The sequence below is a fragment of the Labeo rohita genome, chromosome 21 (assembly GCF_022985175.1).
Source record: "Labeo rohita strain BAU-BD-2019 chromosome 21, IGBB_LRoh.1.0, whole genome shotgun sequence".
Taxonomy (NCBI): Eukaryota; Metazoa; Chordata; class Actinopteri; order Cypriniformes; family Cyprinidae; genus Labeo; species Labeo rohita.
Window position 1 is genome coordinate 2,397,140 of NC_066889.1, and position 18,872 is coordinate 2,416,011.

Consider the following 18,872-nt stretch of genomic DNA (forward strand, 5'->3'; position numbering starts at 1 on the left):
CCTAAATTACTAAAAAAAATACCAAGTAATACTGGCTATCATGACTTTTGGGTCAGTAAGGTTTGATTATTTATTTATTTATTTATTTATTTAATTCAGCTTGGGGAAAAAGACATTTATAATGTTTCAAAATATTTCTATTTCAAATAAATTATTATTTTTTTTTTTTCCAAACTTTCTATTCATCAAAGAATCCTGGAAAATTTTGAAGCAGCACAACTGTTTAACATTGATAATCAAAAATGTTGCAGCAAATCAGCATATTTGATTTCTGAAGGACCATGTGACACTGAAGACTGGAGTCATGATCAGGGTTCCTATACATTTTCCATTTCAAAAATCCACACTTTTCCACACTCAGATTTCTAAGATTTTCAGACCATATTTAACATAAATATTTTATAGAGCATTATTTTCAGCTTTATATTTGGTATATAGTAGTCATCTGTAAATATTATTTTTTTAATTGATTTTCTTGAAGTGACAACATACAGAGCCCCTATAATAAAAAAAAATATTACATGCACACAATAAACCTTTTTATGCCCTTGAGAAACTTTTTGCATGCTTATGCATTACAGTTTCTATTTCCTTCGTGCATCACTGCCATCTATGAATAAAACAAAAGTGTGGATGCACATAAATGAACAGAGATCTACTTGCTCAGAATTTGGCTTTTCTTATAGTAGTACCTCTAATGTGACAATATTAAGGCCTAATGTACAATTTAACATATCCTCTGTGGCAGCGGAGAAACCATGAAAGGAAATTTGCCGATAGCACAATAGGTGAATCAGTGTGCATTGTCCTATATGCTAAGTTTAATGGTTTCTTGTGCGCACATAAAAATCTGTATTTTTTTTTACTTTTGCAAAGGCTATGTAATACGGTGCCAAGAATATAGTGAGAAAAAAACCAAAATGCTTATAACCTGCATTTTGCAAAATGAAAAGTGCATCTTGAATTCATCACTAAAGAATTACTAAACAGCTGCCATGAAACCTCACTTCTTCTACAAATATTTTTCCATACTCTGCTTTCTTTTTTGTACAGTTTTCCAGACCTGGAAAATACTTAATTTTAACTTAACTTAAAATTAAATTCCATACTTTTCTGTACTTTTTCAACCCCCCCGTAGGAACCCTGTATGATGCTGGAAATTCAGTTTTGCATCACAGAAATAAATTATTATAGAGAAATTAATTATATTAAAATACATTTTACAGTATATTTAGGGGAAAAAAGTTATTTTAAATTCTAAGAATATTTCACAATATTACTACTGTATTTTTAATTAAATAAAGCTTTGGTGAGCATAAGAAACATTAAAAAACTTACTGACCCCAAATATCATCTTTTTTTTTTTTTTTTTTTAATAATAATTTAGGAAAACATTTTTCCCCTCATTTTTCTGGACATGTTTTTTTGAATAGGCAGGATGTATATTCCAACAATGAATAATTGTTGTTTAACTGTAAACATTCTCTTTTTGGCCAGCAGAGAGCAGCAGTGCTATCAACTAAGATACAGGACAAGTAAGTGGAAAAACTGGGGTCTTAACATGTCCACAGCAAAGTTGCATCATACCAGACATGAGAAATCACAAGCAAGCACATGACTCAGTCAGGGATACCTTGGCACTTTTTTATTGCAATAGCTCTATTACAAGCAAAACCCAATCTAATAAATATACACGAAAACCAAAATATAAAAATGTAGAAGTGACCAAATAAAAAGAACAAAAACAAAACAAAAAATCTCAAACACCCTCATCCTTGAAACCAAGCGAGGTGCCGTGTAGCGTGTTAACGAGAGAAGGGATATCAAAAATTACAATATTTACAAAAGGAAGACGGCGCTGATAATGGTCTGCTCCAGTCATTATTATCAACATGTTTCAACCCAATCACAAGCTTTCAGCCTAAGTGAGTACTGACCGAATGAACAGCAAATTGTTGACACAGACTTTGCCCATCTCTCTTTTCTTTTCTTTTCTTTGTTTTTTTTTGTCCAGCTCTTCCTTTCAGTCATTGTAAAAGGCAAACGACACAATTCCAAACAATATCAGTATCCCCAAAATATAACCTCAGTAGAGCCCCTAGTATAAAAAAAACACAAGTTTGATTATTTTTCCAGGCTGTCACGGTAGTTATTGTGTAGAAAAATCCCCAAGAAACGGTATACTACTGTTTTTCATTTCACATTTTACATTAAAGCAACGCAATATCATGACACAATAGCATGACGAAAGCTAGTCAAAGAAAGAGAGCGGCCGCACGCGGGCCGCCGCCAAAACCAATGGGAAAAGTCACCGACGTATGGTTTCGTCCCAACATAATCTGGACTACTACTGTAAAGCTTACACATCTTACTACACAGCTTTCAACCACAACCACAACCTCAACCCAAAATCTCTTCATATAAAGCTTCCAGGTACAAGCAAAAAAAAAAAAAAAAAAAAGAGACTAGTAACTCTTAGTCAAAAAAGGCTCAAGAGAGATGAGGGGAAAACAGGTCGTCTGAAGTTGTATATACACTGAACTCCCCCTCTCAGCACTATATTCGTCAATAAATAAACACACAATAAATAATCAATAAATTAACAAAAACAACAAACAGGATGTACCACGTGGGGAATGCAAAGTAGCACGACGTTATCCTTCGCTACTGTGGCAGTTTGTAAGACTAGTAGTGAAATGCAAGTACACAACCACAAGAAGTAGTAAACATCGTCGTCGTCATTGTTTTGTGACCGGTGGCTACATCGAGGCTCAAAAACACTCCCAATCTATGTAAACAAGGCTATTTTAAACGAGGACGGAGAAGCCGCGGTCGTGGAAATGACGGTATTTTGCATCTCAGAGTCGATATCGCACTAATACAGGCAAGGCTGAGAGGATTTCGTGAGCGTTTTCCCAACGGCGTGAACAGGAGGTAGCATCCAGTTAACTCGGAAACACTGTCTCGGCTAAAAAGTGCTCTCGTACTTTCAATTCGCCCGGCGTCGCCTCGTTTCTCAGACGCTCTCGCAGGGGGACGTTTTCATGCACCGGAAACACCAAGTGAGATGATCTCATGACTGTACACTACGAAAGAAACACGTAAGCTCGAACCCTTTACAGTGCGTTCACTGTTGACCCCTGAAAAAATACTCAATTACTTTATACAAATAAAAACCAAGTACGGCGAGTGTCGGGGCGATGAGCGCGGCTCGTTATACAAAATGATGCTCACTGATATACAAGCTTCTCCTATTTACATCCGTTTTTTTTGCGTGGAGAAACATAAACCTGTAACCTAAGAGCTATGGCGCGTTTCGTATCGTACACACACAAAAATAGAAGTGCTAGATATCTGAAGCTCACAGTTCTAAGTTAGCGAACCCGCTCTAGTAAACGAGACCGAAGACGAGAACGAAAACGAACCCAAATATTATCGTTCGGACAAAAACGGACAAATGAAACCGGTTGTTGAGGCAGTTATGTGGGAAATACAGAGCATAAGAGGTTGTGCAGTTTCTCAGTCTTTGTTGTTGGAGGTCTGAGGAGGAGAGGAGGAGGAGGAGGAGGCGGCTTGCTCTTCGGCGTTCCAGAGTTCAGTGGATTCTCCGTGTCCTGATTCCCCTTCGGGCACCAGCGTTTGACTCACTCAATCTGCAAGGGTGAAGAGACAGATCGCATGTTATGAAATGCTTCATGTGTTCCATGTTAACTTTCTGTATGCATTACTGTAACTCTAAAAAGTTGAGGTCATGGGTTTGATTTCCAGCCAATGCATGCTCAAATGTAAATAAAAGTCACTTTGGACATCAATCAGCTTCATTGTCTTTATGAATTAGAGCTCATTTTTATATCAAAACCACACATTAGTAGTTTTTTGCATTTTACTATAGTAGTATTAAATAGTTCCAAAAGAACAGACTGATAAAACACTTGATGCTGGATCCGGATATATTTCAACCCATTAGGGGTTTTGTTACAGCAGATGCTGATTTTAGAAAAAATATAACCATCAGTAACCACCAAAAATGCGTTCTTTATGAAAATTGTAATATGTTCTTTTTGCCTTACAAAAAATACAAGATCATTTTTCTTTCAATCAGTTTTTTAGTGTTTCTAAAAACCTGGGCTGTTATTTTTTATAGGTTATTTGATTCTAGCAAATATATACCACTCATCCTTCTAATATATATCTTATCTCTTAACGATAAGCTTGAGAAAAAAAAAACCTTTAACCTTTACTTGTATTTACTGCAAAAAATGACTTTCTTACTTATCTTTGTCTTGTTTTCCATAACAAATATGTTACCACGGACCACAAAACCAGTGACAAGGTTCGATTTTTGGAAATTGACATTTATACATCATCTGAAATTGAATAAATAAGCTTTCCATTGATTTATGGTTTGTTAGGATAGGACAATATTTGGTCGAGATACAACTATTTGAACATCTGGAATCGAAATATTGAGAAGATCGCCTTTAAAGTTGTCCAAATGAAGTTCTTAGCAATGCATATTGCTAATCAAAAATGACCTTTTGATATATTTATGGTAGAAGATTTACAAAATATGTTCATGGAACATGACCTTTACTTAATATCCTAATGATTTTTGGCATAAAAGGTAAATAGGTAATTTTGACCCATATACAATGTATTTTTGACTATTGCTACAAATATACTTGTGCCACTTATGACTGGTTTTGTGGTCCAGGGTCACAGATCTAAACATGCTTAAATCAAGAAAAATGTACCTGAGAAGCAAATGGTTTTTATAAAAAAACAAAACAAAACAAATTTGTAAAAACAGTATTTATTTCTTGTTTTAAGCAACAACTAACAACATTTAAATATATTTAGTTTTTGCTTAAAACAAGAAAAAATGACTTTTCTGAAGAAAAAATGCATTTAAATTTTGTTCGTTTTTGCTTAAAGCAAGAAAAAAAGACTTTTCTGAAGAAGAAAACATATATATTTTTAGATTTTGTTAGTCTTTCCTTAAAACAAGGGTTAATATTTGCCAATGGGGCAAGAAAAATAACCTTGTCTTAACTTTGAATTAAGATTATTTTTCTTACCCCACTAGCAGATTTTATTTCTTGTTTTAAGCAAAAACTAACATTTTGATACGTTTTCAGAAAACAAGACTAAATATCTTAATTCATTGTGCTTCTCAAGAAACGTTATCTTGATTCAAGCATGTTTAAATATTTGTACCAGAAAAAATAAATCTTTTTTTGCAGTGTTGGTATGAAATTCTGTTTGTTGTTCAGTATTAACAGAACACGCAATGTAAGTGTGGGTGCAAGTCTCTTCATAGCTTTTATGAATAATGTAAGAAAAATCCATTAAGCTTGACAATTTGAGTGCAACTTTACCCACAAAGTTCTTATTAACTCTATGTAGGTGAGCAAGAAAAAAACTTTTGTAGGACATTAGAAGCAAGAATGCATCTGTGATAGACCAGGAATTCAAAAACAGCATTTCAAGTCATCTCGATGAAAGGTTTTACTTGACTGTTAAAACTGTGAAAGCAAGGTTTTTAGGCAGCATGCAAGTGGATTCCTTTAATATCATATTTGCACATCACAACTCTGTGTTTGCACAGTCGCTCTGTGCACATGAAGTGCTCTTTTCTCAGTGCTGTTCAAAGTGCAAAACCAAAAGTTTCAGAAAATCTGTACAGAAAAAAAACAACATCTTTGAAAGCAACAGCAACATTTTTCATAGTTTCTCTTCTCGCTATAACAACAACATGCCAGTATCAAGTTGACAAGTTCTGCTCCATCATCTCTCCTCAGGACTGTCGAAAAGACTCATCTGATTAAAAAAAAGGTGCAATTCACAACAGCATCTTAACAAATAGACTGTTTAGGTTACTTTACATCACATAAGGCACTGTGTTCAATAAGCTGTTTGCATTTGTACACGACAAACAGAGAAATGAATGTTGACGCAGCATGCAGCTTTTAGGGGACGACTAAACGTCACTTATTTTGTAGCATAAGGGGAGACAGAGATGCAACCAACCTTTTGAGGCAGTGGCACGTCCTCCCGAAACGGAGAAGTCTATACCAGCGTAAGCATCGCTCTCTTGGAGGTTACTATGAGCTGGGTGTGGAGGGGGAGTGTCGCGTATGACCCTGGGCACTTCTCTCAGGTCCAGAGCGATGTAGTTGAGGTAGCTGGATGAGGTGTTCTGAGGCGCCCCTCCGCTAGCGGAGCTCGCCGCTAGGGCTGCAGAATTGGGAGAGGCGTCTGAGTGTGACCACATGCTATCGAAGGAGCTGGAGTTTTGCCATCTGCTAGCTTCGGGGAGATTCTGATTGGCTGAGGGCCTGATTCCACAACCGCCAGCAAAAGAAGCAGGCGAGGGGATGAACGTCTCCGAACTGTGTCGTCTCCTTCCCTGCGGGTCCGCCCTGATGACCTTGGGCTCCGTATGAGCGAACGGCAGACGCTCGGAGATACAAAGGTGCTGCATTGTTCTCAACGGACCATCTCCGCATTCGTCGTGCACCTTTTCAGAATCTAAGTTGGTCGACGCCTGCCCGTAAGAGCACCCTAAGGGACGGGCGTAGTTGGGCGGGTTCCACGGTGCTACGAGCGAGTGTCGAGGAGGGCGGTCCTTCAGGAGACTGTCCATGTTTAGGCCCAAGTAGTCGTGGTCGGGTGAGGAGCAACAGTGCCGATAGCAGGGCTGAGAAGGCGGAGGAGTGGAGGGTGAAGTTACGGAGGGTGGAGATGCAGCGGCGTGTGAGGGACGGGAGCCGAAGTCCATGTGAATATACTCTCCGGGACTAGGCGGGCTTATGGGCTCGACTGGGGACATGGGAACGTATTCCAACTTTTCTCGCTTTTCTCGTGTCGGGGCTTTGTAGGAGCGCGGGAGCGAGAAGTACGAGGTCTTCGGACCTTCAGGCGAAGCCTGCGAAAAGCCTTCGGCCACGGTGAGTTGGGACATGTCCATGTAGTCGTCGTACTCCGCTTGCTCCCTACTGGACGGGCTGTCACCCGGGAGCATCATCATGTATCCATAACGGTCCGCTTGCTGCGAGGAACAGGGGTGAATGTCCAGGGTGGCGGGGTGGTTTGCTCGGGGTTGCATAGGGGTGTAATCTGCATTAGGAGAGGGAGCAATGCTGTAGATCATGGGCATGTAGCCGTCGTCTTTTGGCAGTTTCTTTTGACACTCAGAGCTGAGCAAGGGAGGCTTGTTTGGGTGATGTAATTCAGAGTAAGACTTATAGGCTGACTTCAGCAGGCACGAGCAAACCTGGTGTCGTTTTGACTCCACCGGGCTCGATTCGTCTAAAGAGGATGAGGTTTGCGTAGCTTTCTGCTGCGTGATACTCAAGCCGCCTCCAAGCTTTGGCTTGGACGAATGTGCTAGCTTAAGGAAAGTCCTCTCCATGTAACTGCTCTCCTCCTCGAAAGTCCTCGTCCCATCTCTGTGCCAATCCATGGTCATGTATTCAGTCAGCCGATAGTCCTCTCGAATGGGCGGAGTGCTCCCGTGGGATTCGGGCGTGGTACAACTTGCGTGAAAGTACCTGAAGTCACACGGGCTGGGGCAGAACTCGTCGGAGGAGTTGAATCCTCCATCACTAGGGGAGCCACAAATGGAGGAGCTGGAGGGGCGAGTGTGCGTGTCTGAGGCTGAGCCATGCCCGCTGCTGCTGGACACGCTGATGGGGCTGGTGGCAGACAGGAAGTGAGACACGGGGAGGGAAGCGGACCGGGTGTGGTGGCTCGAACCAGGAGAGGCGTGGGCGCAGCAGCTGCCGCTTTCTTCTCGGCCCACGCTGAGAACGGGGGTATTTAGATGCACCAGGCTGCCCGTGCCAGAGCTGAGGGGGCGGTCCTGAGTGCCTTCGCCCTCACTAGAGGTCCGGTAGCGCTGGCCCCGGCCTCTGTTTTTCCCTGTAGGCGGCGTGCCCGTCACCGAATCTGTCCTGGAGGGGCGCTGCAGCCCGGTTTGGCTTGGGGGAAGGTTGCCGAGATGTCGGCGAGTAGTGATAAACGGCATGGGATTCGAGCCGGAGGACTGACTTTTGCTCCGCGGCCTGAAGTCAGGAAAGGCCTTCAGAGCCTTCATGGTGTCGAGAATGGTCTCGTGCATGTTCTGCGCCACCACCGAGTCCTCGACCTGCACCCAGATCTCGCCGGGCCCAATGGAAGAAGAGCGGCCCACCTCGATAAAGAAGAAGCTCTCGGAGTGGCCGCAGCGGCGAATGTTCATTAGCGGCAGGTTGACGGCGGGCGTCTCCGAGTTCAGCTTCACCAGGTGAATAGTCTTGGCGGAAAGGCACAGACGGTACACACCCATTAGATTCCTGGTCTGACCCAAGCCTTTAGGTTTGACGTTCACCTGCCACACCTCCTTGAAAATAGTACCTGGCGAAATCGTCCCGTAGCCGTCGTCGAGCTCGTCGTTGTCTAGCTGCCCCTTCTTGCCCTCCGTCATAAGTTCGGTGAGGGCCAAGTACCACTCCTCTTGCTCCTGTTCGCTCTCCGCCACCACGGCGAAATACTCGTCTTTAGTGTAAAGGGCAATGAGGTATTTGTTCTTAGCATCAGCCCTCTTGTTCACCGTGAAACACTGGGACAGATAAATCACCCTCTTGGCAGGGCACGCAACACCGGAGGCAGCAGCTTTGAGGGCGTTTCGAAATTTCTTCTCGCTGTCGTAATACTCCAAGCGACTGGGCCCGAGGTTGCTGGGGCCCCTCAGCACGAAGAACCTCTTGTGGCCGTGCTTCTGTTTTCTGAGATAGCCACATTTCCATATGTCCCTGTCCACGCCACCGGAGCAGGCGGCGGCGGCGGCCAGGGCAGCAGCAGTGGTGTCGGCGCTGAGTACGCGGCAGAAGGCAGAGTCGTGCACCTTATACTGGAGGGGTGGCAGGTTCTTCCTCAACACAGCATCCTGAGGGTTCTCATCCGGGAACAGATGATGCACTTTAAAGTGGTAAGGCGGATGGTACCTCCTCTGTGGCTGAGAATGAGAGGAGGCCGTTAAGTGCATGGGCAAACGGGAGCCGCTGTTATTGATTGAGGTGGTGGAGGAGGAGGAGGAGGCGGAGGAGAAGGATGGAGGCTCCCCGGCAGCACAAGAGATGTCGCCGTTGGTCGCGGCCGTTTTCATGACAGCGCGACGCGGTTGTGCCTCCAGTGTCAACATGACGCCGTGATTCGGTAAATGCGGCCGATCTTCCATGGGACAATGCGATGAAAGGTCACTTTACCTCCGCTTTACACTGATGCACGGCCCATTTTGTTGGCTGCGGGCTCGTAGCTCAGATACAATTACGCGTTCGAGTAATCCGTGCTGCTTTCCGATGTATCCCCCTGGTGATTATTCAGCACGACAAGCACGACGAAACGTTGCATCTTCGCAGAGCCTCCATCATCGCTCGCTGCCATTATAAATCTTTATTTGCCCGCTTCACTCATGGTGGCTACACATCACTACAGCCCAGCGAAAACATCACGTGACGAGCACGTCAGCGCACTGCGCGGGGTGAACGGGGTCAGCAGGCGCCTCCGATTGGTCCGCTCGCGAAAAAAGGCTGTGACGGACAGTCCTCTAAACCAATCAGAGCCGTCGATCCAGCAACCGCGTCTTGTCGATTGGAGGGCAGATCTGCCGTCTACCTCTGTGTGCGGACTCTGGTGCTGGAATAAATATCTTTGTAGCGAGAATAAGGATGAGCAGCACAAACGGATCATTTAACATAAAAATATAGCATTGCATCTTTTTAATTTTGAAATGGATTTTAATGACAGACAGCGATAATCTATCAGTCAAAAGTTTGGACACTCCTGCTCAGTCTTTAGAATTTATCTTATTATAACGCAATTCAAATAATTTTAGAATAATAGCAAAGTCATCACAAGTAAGTATCAGAGAGGTACAGGAACCGTGTAGTTCCCGAAAAAATATGCATGTTAAACAAAAACAAATATAAAACATAAAAACATGGTTTTACACTTCAGCCAGTGTCCTCAGGTAAAGTGGTCCACCTAAAACTAATTCTACATTGACTGATTATTTTATAACTGACATGTACTGACTTTGTAGAAAACAGAAATGAGTGTACAGTCAGGAAACTGAAAGAAAGGTAGAGCAAAACACAAACAATGTGTCAGCTGTTTTGAATTTTGCAAATAAACTAAGTTGTGAATTTTACTCATAGCCTCGGCTATAGGCTCTGTTTTTAGGTTTGTTAATTATGTTGCTGAATTTGTTTGCTAATATGTGTTAATAAACATAAATAAACAAATAATGAATTAATAAATTGTTTCTAATTTTTTTTTTTCATAAAACAGATGATGAAACAGATTTTCATGAAAGAAATGACCCACTTTACTTGCTGGAAAGACATTTGACTGAAGTGCATGATGTCAAATCATATTTATTGGTATATACCTCCCAAATAATACATTTTATGAACTGAGTTCAATGAAAATGTTACAGCTGGATCTTAAAATTAGCTAATAAGGTAATAAAGACACGAAAACAAGGTATTTACATTACACGTTTAATAAAAAAGTAGCCAACTTAATATATAATCTCAGTATTATTTTGATTTGCACTGTTTGTATGCTTATGGAAAGTGTTTCTTGTCCATCTCTCACAAAATGAAGCTCCTGTTTTATTTTTGTGAAGTTGAAGAAAGTTCTTTCTGACCTTTGTTTTGTTGATAATGTTTCTATACCATGTCTGATTTCAGATTGATTTCAGATTATTATGAGTATTTCTCCATGCATTTTGTCAACACGTTTCCACTTCACATTTTTCTGTCCTAATAATAAATGGGTCATACCAAAAAATCGGTGCAAAAATAAAATAAGTCAATATTTTTTAAATATCCATGAAATGAAGACACCATAAAATGACAATAAATTCTATTGTGCCATCTCAGGCTGATGTAATTTATTATTTTATGACTATTTTTTTTACCTCATGTTTTAGGGTTTTTGTCAATCCTGTTACCAACACAACTAAGTGTTATTAGATACAATCGTTTAATTAAAACTCATATGCCACTGTACGGTGTAGACATTATCTCAATAATATACCAAGGGTGACCTTTAAAATGTTTGAATTTTACACAGACGATCTTTAAAAACAGGGTCAAACCTAATCAATGTCATCCCTGTTACCCGCATGTCAAACCTGTTACTCTAAAAGTAACAGGTTAACAGTAACAGGTTTGACAATTTCAAACAAATTTGCTAATTTCTAGTTAAAAGTCAAGTTCAGAAAAGCACATATTGTACACAAAGGATTTTACTTGTTGATATTGATTATATGTAAGAAGTGATTGTTTGAATTTACATTTTAAAAATGGTAACAGGATTGACATTGCATGATGGCCCCCCCCTTAATCAATCCTCATCAAAAATAGCCATTATAGAAGAGTGAGAGAAACATGCTTATGTTTTAAGTGTTGGAATCCTGTTTAAGAGATGATGTAACCTCCTAGAAATTATGTCACTTGAATGTACATTATTTTACAAGGGTTTTTGATAAGGGTAACAGGGCTGACATGAAATCAGGAGACACCAATAAAATGATTTATATTTTATAGAAAAAATGCATACTTATGCCAAACATTGCTTAACAATGAGACTATATTTAGAACAATACGCAAAGGTGATTTTTATATCGTTTTGCATGCTGAAAAACAAAAATCATAGTGAAGGACAGGCCAAAAACCTTACCCTTACCAGCATAAATGCTATGTAAATGATTTCAAATAATATTTACAGTAATTTACTTTTTTATGTAATATTGATGAAAGCATACATAGTATTGTTATGTTTTTAAATTGCACATTTATTTGTTGTTATATTAAATCTATGTTTGATTGTTTCTTAGGGATGCAAAAGGCACCGATTTCATGGAATGTCCCAAATAATAACACATGTTGTATCCGTATTTACTTCCTCTATTATCAGGAATGCTGACACTCTCTCTGCATCAGATTGTTGGTTTTGATAACATATCAAAATAGTCAACACCCTGTAAATTCTTCAAGAATTTTACACCTTGTTAATTCAGCCCAAGAAGCAGGGGAAGACTCAGAAGATAAATTAATGGTAAAAATAAGCATGGTTTATTGAATAATCTTATTGTTATCAATATTACACAAATTTACCATATGTTGTTATATCAAAGCAAAAACAATGCAGAACTGTTGCTTCAACAAACAAACCTTGAGATGGAGACATTATCTTATCTCAGCACAGCACACAACAAATAAGATTAAACAGAATTAAAAAAAAATAAAAACTACATGAATTATATGAGTATATATAGAATGTATTAGGAAAGAAAACAACAAACAAACAAACAAATAATAAAAGACCTTTCAAATGGTTATATTCCACTAAATGAACAATTCAGGTAAATCATGCGGACAGAAAGTATATATGAAGTTCTAGCAGGATATAATATTTGAATATTTGTACAAATATCAGGCTTTTAAATACTATAAATGGTCTACATCAGTGTTTTTCATGCTGTTTACACATTCACACTTGGGTTTCACACTGCATAAGCAAATGTACTGAAAATTAATTTCATAATGCAGTGCAACTAAATACATCATCTACATCGAATATATACAAAATGGAAAGAGCATTGTCTAATGATTTCATCGGAGCCAAATACATCCAGTGATCCTCGTACTAAAATGTTGAATCATTTCTTGACTGGACTCTCCTGGAAGATTGTAATATTACATCTTAGGGTATACAGTGTTTACGAGAAACATGGGGCCATTGTCTATGTTACTAAGAGTGCAAATAATTCATTAAATAAGTGTTTTTAATTCCTAGCACCTTTTTCCGCACAACTGGTGCCTTTTGAACACTTCATTGCAACTTTGAACTTTAATTGCAAATGTATTTTCCATTTTGTCAAGTCATATTTGGACTTCCAAATAGAGGATTTTCGTTTCGTTTTCATCCAGCACCAGTGTTGGGGAAAGGAAAAAGCATTACAATATTGCGTTGCTCCTTGAAAAAGTAACTAATTACGTTAATTAGTTACTTTATATGGAAAGTAATGCGTTACTTTACTTTTGAGTTACATTTGCATCACATTTTAAATCTGGCCAGGGCTTGCTTGTTTTATTTTAATATAAATAGTTCTATTTTTAGCAAATGTAAATAAATAAGCCTCATGCTGAAGGAAAAATAAATTCACGTCGGTACAGTAAAACGCAGGAGAAGAAGGTTCAAAACTCTTCAGTAATAAAAAAAAAAACAATAAAGCACAAATGTTAGTTTATTTAAAGTCATTTTTCTTACATTTTAAATCTCAAAGGTCAGTACACAGACATTGGTTAATAAAATGGGGGAAATCAGTGTTATTTAACAAAGCAGGTTTGCATTTTGTTTAAATTTATTTTCAATACTATGGGAAAATGGTCAAAGTTTAACTACAGGTGTCAACATGGGGACAGGAGACTTGTCAATATATGGGAAAACAAAGTAACTGGTGTTACTTTTTTAAAAAAAAAAAAAAAAATGTGTTACTTTACTAGTTACTTGAAAAAAGTTACCCCCAATACGTTCCAGCACTAACACACTCCTAAAAATAACAGTGCCAAAGTTTTCATAGCAATGCTGTAGAAGAACCATTTTTGGTTCCCAAAAGAACCTTTCAGTGAATAGTTCTTTAAAAGACTGTTTTTCTTAGTATTGAGAACATTTTAGTCATCTCAAGAACCATTCTGCACTATAAATAACTTTTTCCAATGAGAAGCGTCCATGGATGTCTCCACGAAGCCACTGATGCCAATAAAGAAGCTTTATTTTTAAAAGTGTAATGCCGTGTCCAGCATGTTGCTCTGTCCTTTTGGTAAGCAGTTGACATTTCTTTAGGTAAAAAGACGCAGTGACCTCAGTAATCTTTAGTGATTATCAGAGGTGTTTTAGTTCTCAAGTAGTGATTCTGGAAACGCCCATCAGCATTCTCTTAATGCCCACAGACATCAGTGGTGATGGATCATGACATTTTCCTCATTGCACCCCATTAGGGGGCAGCTGGGCCACATGTTGCACGGTTGAGAGCTTCCTTGATGCTTTCTTCAGCAGACTCTTTAAGTCTTTAGGCACCACTGAACTGCAACACAGCAAAAGAGACCAATAACACCAGCTCTAAACATCTAAATGTCCCTCAAAATTTTAGTTGGGGCTGCAACAAGCATTTGGATTATTTCACTAAAACCTTTGCATCTGGGTCAGTGACAAATATGGATGTCCAAACTCTTTTAAATGGATAGTTTAAACATTTATGTCCAATGGTGTGACACATTTTTGATCAATAATTTCAAAAGGGAGATTCACACAATGGTGTTTGTGTTCCAAAGGGTTGAATTTTTAATAATTTTCTTCTTTGACCATTGAGCTGCGTAACAAACATGATACATGACATATGATGATATGTAACAATGATGCAAATGATCCTCCAGATGTAGATCTACTTATATTCGGTGCTTTGCAGTATCTGATTACATGTAATCCAGATTATGTAATCAGATTATAGGAGCCATGTAAACATTCATGTGTGATGTCATGTGACCATGTGAAAATATGGAAGTGTCATTAATTATTTGAGAATTAAAGAACCTGTTGTGGGAGTGGTTGGCAGGAAAGAAGGGGGTGAGTGTCGGAGCACACGTTTGGTGACCGTAAATTCATTCAAATTCTTGATTCAAATAATCTTCCGATAATTCATGAAATGACTCAATGTTTGTATTCGGTGGATAAAATAAACTTCAAAATGCAAATGTAAAGGATGTGTGATGTGTCACAAGTTATTCCATTACACTGGTTTGCAAACACATTTTAGGTGGTTTTACCCCGACTTGAGATTTGGTAGAATCTCAGCCAGCCAGTACAGCCAGTCTCCTCCATTCCCTTTCCCTGCCATGCGAAAAACTTACAGGCAATCTAGGTCGGAGGAGATCATTTTCAGTAAAACATCCTAATGATGTTAAACTACTGCACTCTTTAAAATGATGACAGAATCATCACTTTTAGGTGAATTTCCCTTTAAATAACTTTTCAAATTATCCAACCAAACACATTTGCAGTTGTAGCTAATTGTAAAATGTGTTTTGAATCATAAGCATTATACCCTTCTTACCTTAAGCTTAGTTTCTCCACAGAGTTCGGCCTTATAGCCCTCGTTCACCTCCAGAAGAATCTTTACAATGCTGTTACTGATGTATTTGCCAAAAGAGGATGCACAGTATGAAGCTGCACCGCCAATGAACAAAGAACAACAGAACAACAGCAATGAAACCATTTTAACAGTGTACACATTGCTTGTAAAGCTGTGTAAAGCAGGTAAGTTTTCAAAAATGTTTGATGCAACCAATACACACACACTATGACGTTATATTTACCAGTATCCTGGTTGTGGTTGTAGTTATGTTAAGTATCAATGGCTTGGGTTTAATTGTTTATGAAGCTATAAGATCGAATAAGAGCTATTATATCTGCTGGATAATATTTGACAATGCATTAACATTACAAATGTATTTTCAGTTTCAGCTCACTGGTTACACTTCATGCATCAGTGGTTATAACTACAAAGGGGCCTTGCAGTTTGCATGCTAGCAAAAAAATCAAAACTCTACAATACCATTCAAACTTTTGGGGTAAGATAAAATAATACTACTACTAATAATAAGAATACTTTTTATTTAGCAAGGATGCATTAATAAAATAAATATCAACCTGTTCAAAGATCCCTTACCAAAAAGATGTATACTTCAAGTTTAGTTTATTAAGTATACTTAATAAGTATACTTAAGTATACTTATGTAGTAAGTATACAAATATGTTTTAATACTCCTTGGGACTAAATTGGCCCACTTTCTAGTATATAAAAGTATACTTTTGAGTATACTTTAAGTTTAACAGTAGTAAACTTTGAGTACACAACTAGTTTGCATTTTGTTTCCAGTTTGTACTGCAACTACACTAAAAGTGAACTTATAGGTATACTGATAGTTTACTAATTAAAATACTTTTTTATGCATTTTTAGTATACTTTGAAGTGTAGTCTCAGTAAACTACTAGTTTAGTAGTTTTATACTGCAAGTATACTGAAGGTTTTTTTTTAAGCAAACTTTAAATATAATACTTTAAGTATACTACTATGTGCCTATTTAGGTATTAATTTATATATATTTTGCTATATGAATACCTGAACATACATAACATTATAAACGACTTAGTCTTATATGTAGACAACACCGTCTTTGTTTGTTAAGCATTTTACAAGACTAAGAAATCCAGAAAATAGATAGGGTTGAAAGTGGTTGAAAAGAATCTCAAGCCCTCAAGAACAGTGGCAATCAGCAAATATTAAAAATTTGAGATCTTTATGTCACAGTACAACAAATAACTAACAATAATGACAAAACAACAACAAAAAAGTTTAAATGAAGTCAGCAAACAGCAAAACAATAATCCTATAACAGTAACTGGATAATTTATTCATGCTGCAATGCATGCTGGGAACTTACAAAGCCTTAAAATTTCAACAATATGAAATTCTTTGTTCAGACAACTGTGACTAGTTGGAACAACATTTGGGGTAATTTTGTTGGTCTGGCAAGGGTTTTTATATAGTTTCAGGAAAATAGCACTTTTTAGTATTTGAGACTCAAAATGTTTCGTAAAATGGAAAATATGTATTTGGATTTTTTACAGTGTGGAAGCATCTGTTTTGGTTTCTTCTTCACTTGTGTTTTGGAAATTACAGAAGATGTGTAATAGCATCTCTCATGTATAACAATGAAAACACGGATTCTCAGAGCACAAGAGCTCAAATATATTTAGACTTTTTCTAAGTATAAGTCAAGTATACTTAAATGTCATTTTAAGTATATTTCTGATAAGTATATAAAGCACATATCTGAGAAGTACATAACAAGTAGACTGAAAGTATACTTTCCTATTTTAAAAGAAGTATACTAATAGCACACTTGAATAAACTTCTTTTTCGTAAGGGTTATTCTCGAAGTGGAGTTGTTTATCTGGCTGCTCGGTCCAGCACTGTCTGACCAGCTGAATGCACTGCAGAGGTGCATCAAGATCAGGAGTCACAACAGTTCTACACAGGGAAGGAGCTTTCTGGAGCATCTGGATTATTTCTGTTAAAACATTTGTAAAATTTTTATGTAAGACACAATCAGGATATTTAATTTCATTTTTAGTGTTGGGATACAGGCACATATTCTGTAAATAGGTATTGATGCATGAGTTGCTATATTTAGCAGTCATGCAATATGTCCCAAAAGCGATCGCGTCATGCTGCATTCTTACCGCTAGGTGTCAGTACAAGTCCAACATAATTGCCATATCAGAAAGTGCAACATAAACAAACACTACTTGCACGAGTGCGCAATCAATAACGTCAAGCTGTTTTTTTTTTTTTTTTTTTTTTTTAATAAATGCTGTTTTATTTTTTATGTATTGTAATATGTGAATTATAGCTTATATGCCAATGACAAAATTTGAGAAATGCATATGTACCTTATGAAATAACCAAAACAGGTCATGAGAAATGTCACTAGGACAGCTGACGTGGAAACTTGAAATAATAATAGAGGATTTACACTTAAAAAACAAAAAGAGCACAGAAACAAACAGAAAGATACTGTAAATGTTCACACACCTCTTGCAGAGAGAGCTCCACCTGATGTAAACCAGCAGTCAGAGTCAGCTTTAGGCTGAGTTCCCCAGGGAAATGGATCATCCTGCCTAAATATCGGACTATTTTAGTCAGTAAATCCACAGCATATATAGGATACAGATGCCAATAGTGACTGTCTGTATCTAGAAGAGTAAAATTTGTCAATCTAGCTCCAGAATCATAGCCCGAACCTTTGGAGTATCATATTTACAGTTTTGCGAGCGGCTGCAGATACTCAAACATTCTGCAGAGCGTTTGATATAAACATGATGGACGTGTAGATGGTGCCAAAAAGAGGAGACAGCTGTGTGAGAAGGTAGTTTTACTTTGACATTAGTTTAACAATTTTAAAATTGGTATTTCATTTCGCAAGAGAGAGACACAAACAGACATGCAATATTTTATCTTTCCTGTTTTGTTTTTGCTGCATACTGTGATTAGCGTGTGTGAATCAGTTTTGGTGTATTATGGTAACTTTTGGCAATTTGCCGGGCAGAAAAGGTTTCTAACACAGCTATATAACTGCCGGTATGCACATGAAGAAGGCCAAGAGAAGTTCGGGCGGAAATGATGCAATGCTAAGAGGGCTGTGGCTTTTTTTAGGCCAATCTAGAAGTTAGCATCACCTGGTTCCCATGACCAAAACCCAGCAGGATTTTTCCATTTGCTTTTTATTGCAGAAAATAACCAAGTAAAGTTACCAAGTTTATATTTTTCTTTTTATGATCAAGCTACACTATTAAAATATTATCTACAATAAAAGTGATTTATAGTAATGGTAATCAGAGCTGAGTGGATTACTTACAATTTTTAGAAACTGAAATATGAAAGCTAAATAAATAAGCTTTCCATTGTTGTATTTAAAAATCTGGAATCTGAGGGTGCAAAAAAATAAAAAATGAAAAATAAAAAAAATTAAGTAAATCGCCTTTAAAGTTGTCCAAGTGAAGTTCTTAGCAATGCATATTACTAATCAAACATTTTTCATATATAGTTTTCATATATTTACGGTAGAAAATTGACCAAATATCTTCATGGAACATGATCTTTACTTAATGTCCTAATGATTTTTGGCATAAAAAATTATTCATTTGGACCCATACAATGTATTGTTGGTTGCTACAAATATAACCATGCTAGTTAT

General features: G+C 38.1%; 1 protein-coding gene across 1 annotated transcript; it reads right to left on the reverse strand.

The window, feature by feature from the left end:
- Window positions 1-1,623: 1,623 nt before the first annotated feature.
- irs4a (insulin receptor substrate 4a) lies at window positions 1,624-10,252 on the reverse strand. The gene is made up of 2 exons (XM_051093499.1): window positions 6,031-10,252; window positions 1,624-3,653 (listed from the first exon to the last, which is right to left on the reverse strand). The coding sequence occupies exons 1-2, from the start codon at window positions 9,218-9,220 to the stop codon at window positions 3,649-3,651; spliced, it is 3,195 nt and encodes a 1,064-aa protein (XP_050949456.1). The 5' UTR covers window positions 9,221-10,252; the 3' UTR covers window positions 1,624-3,648.
- Window positions 10,253-18,872: the final 8,620 nt, after the last annotated feature.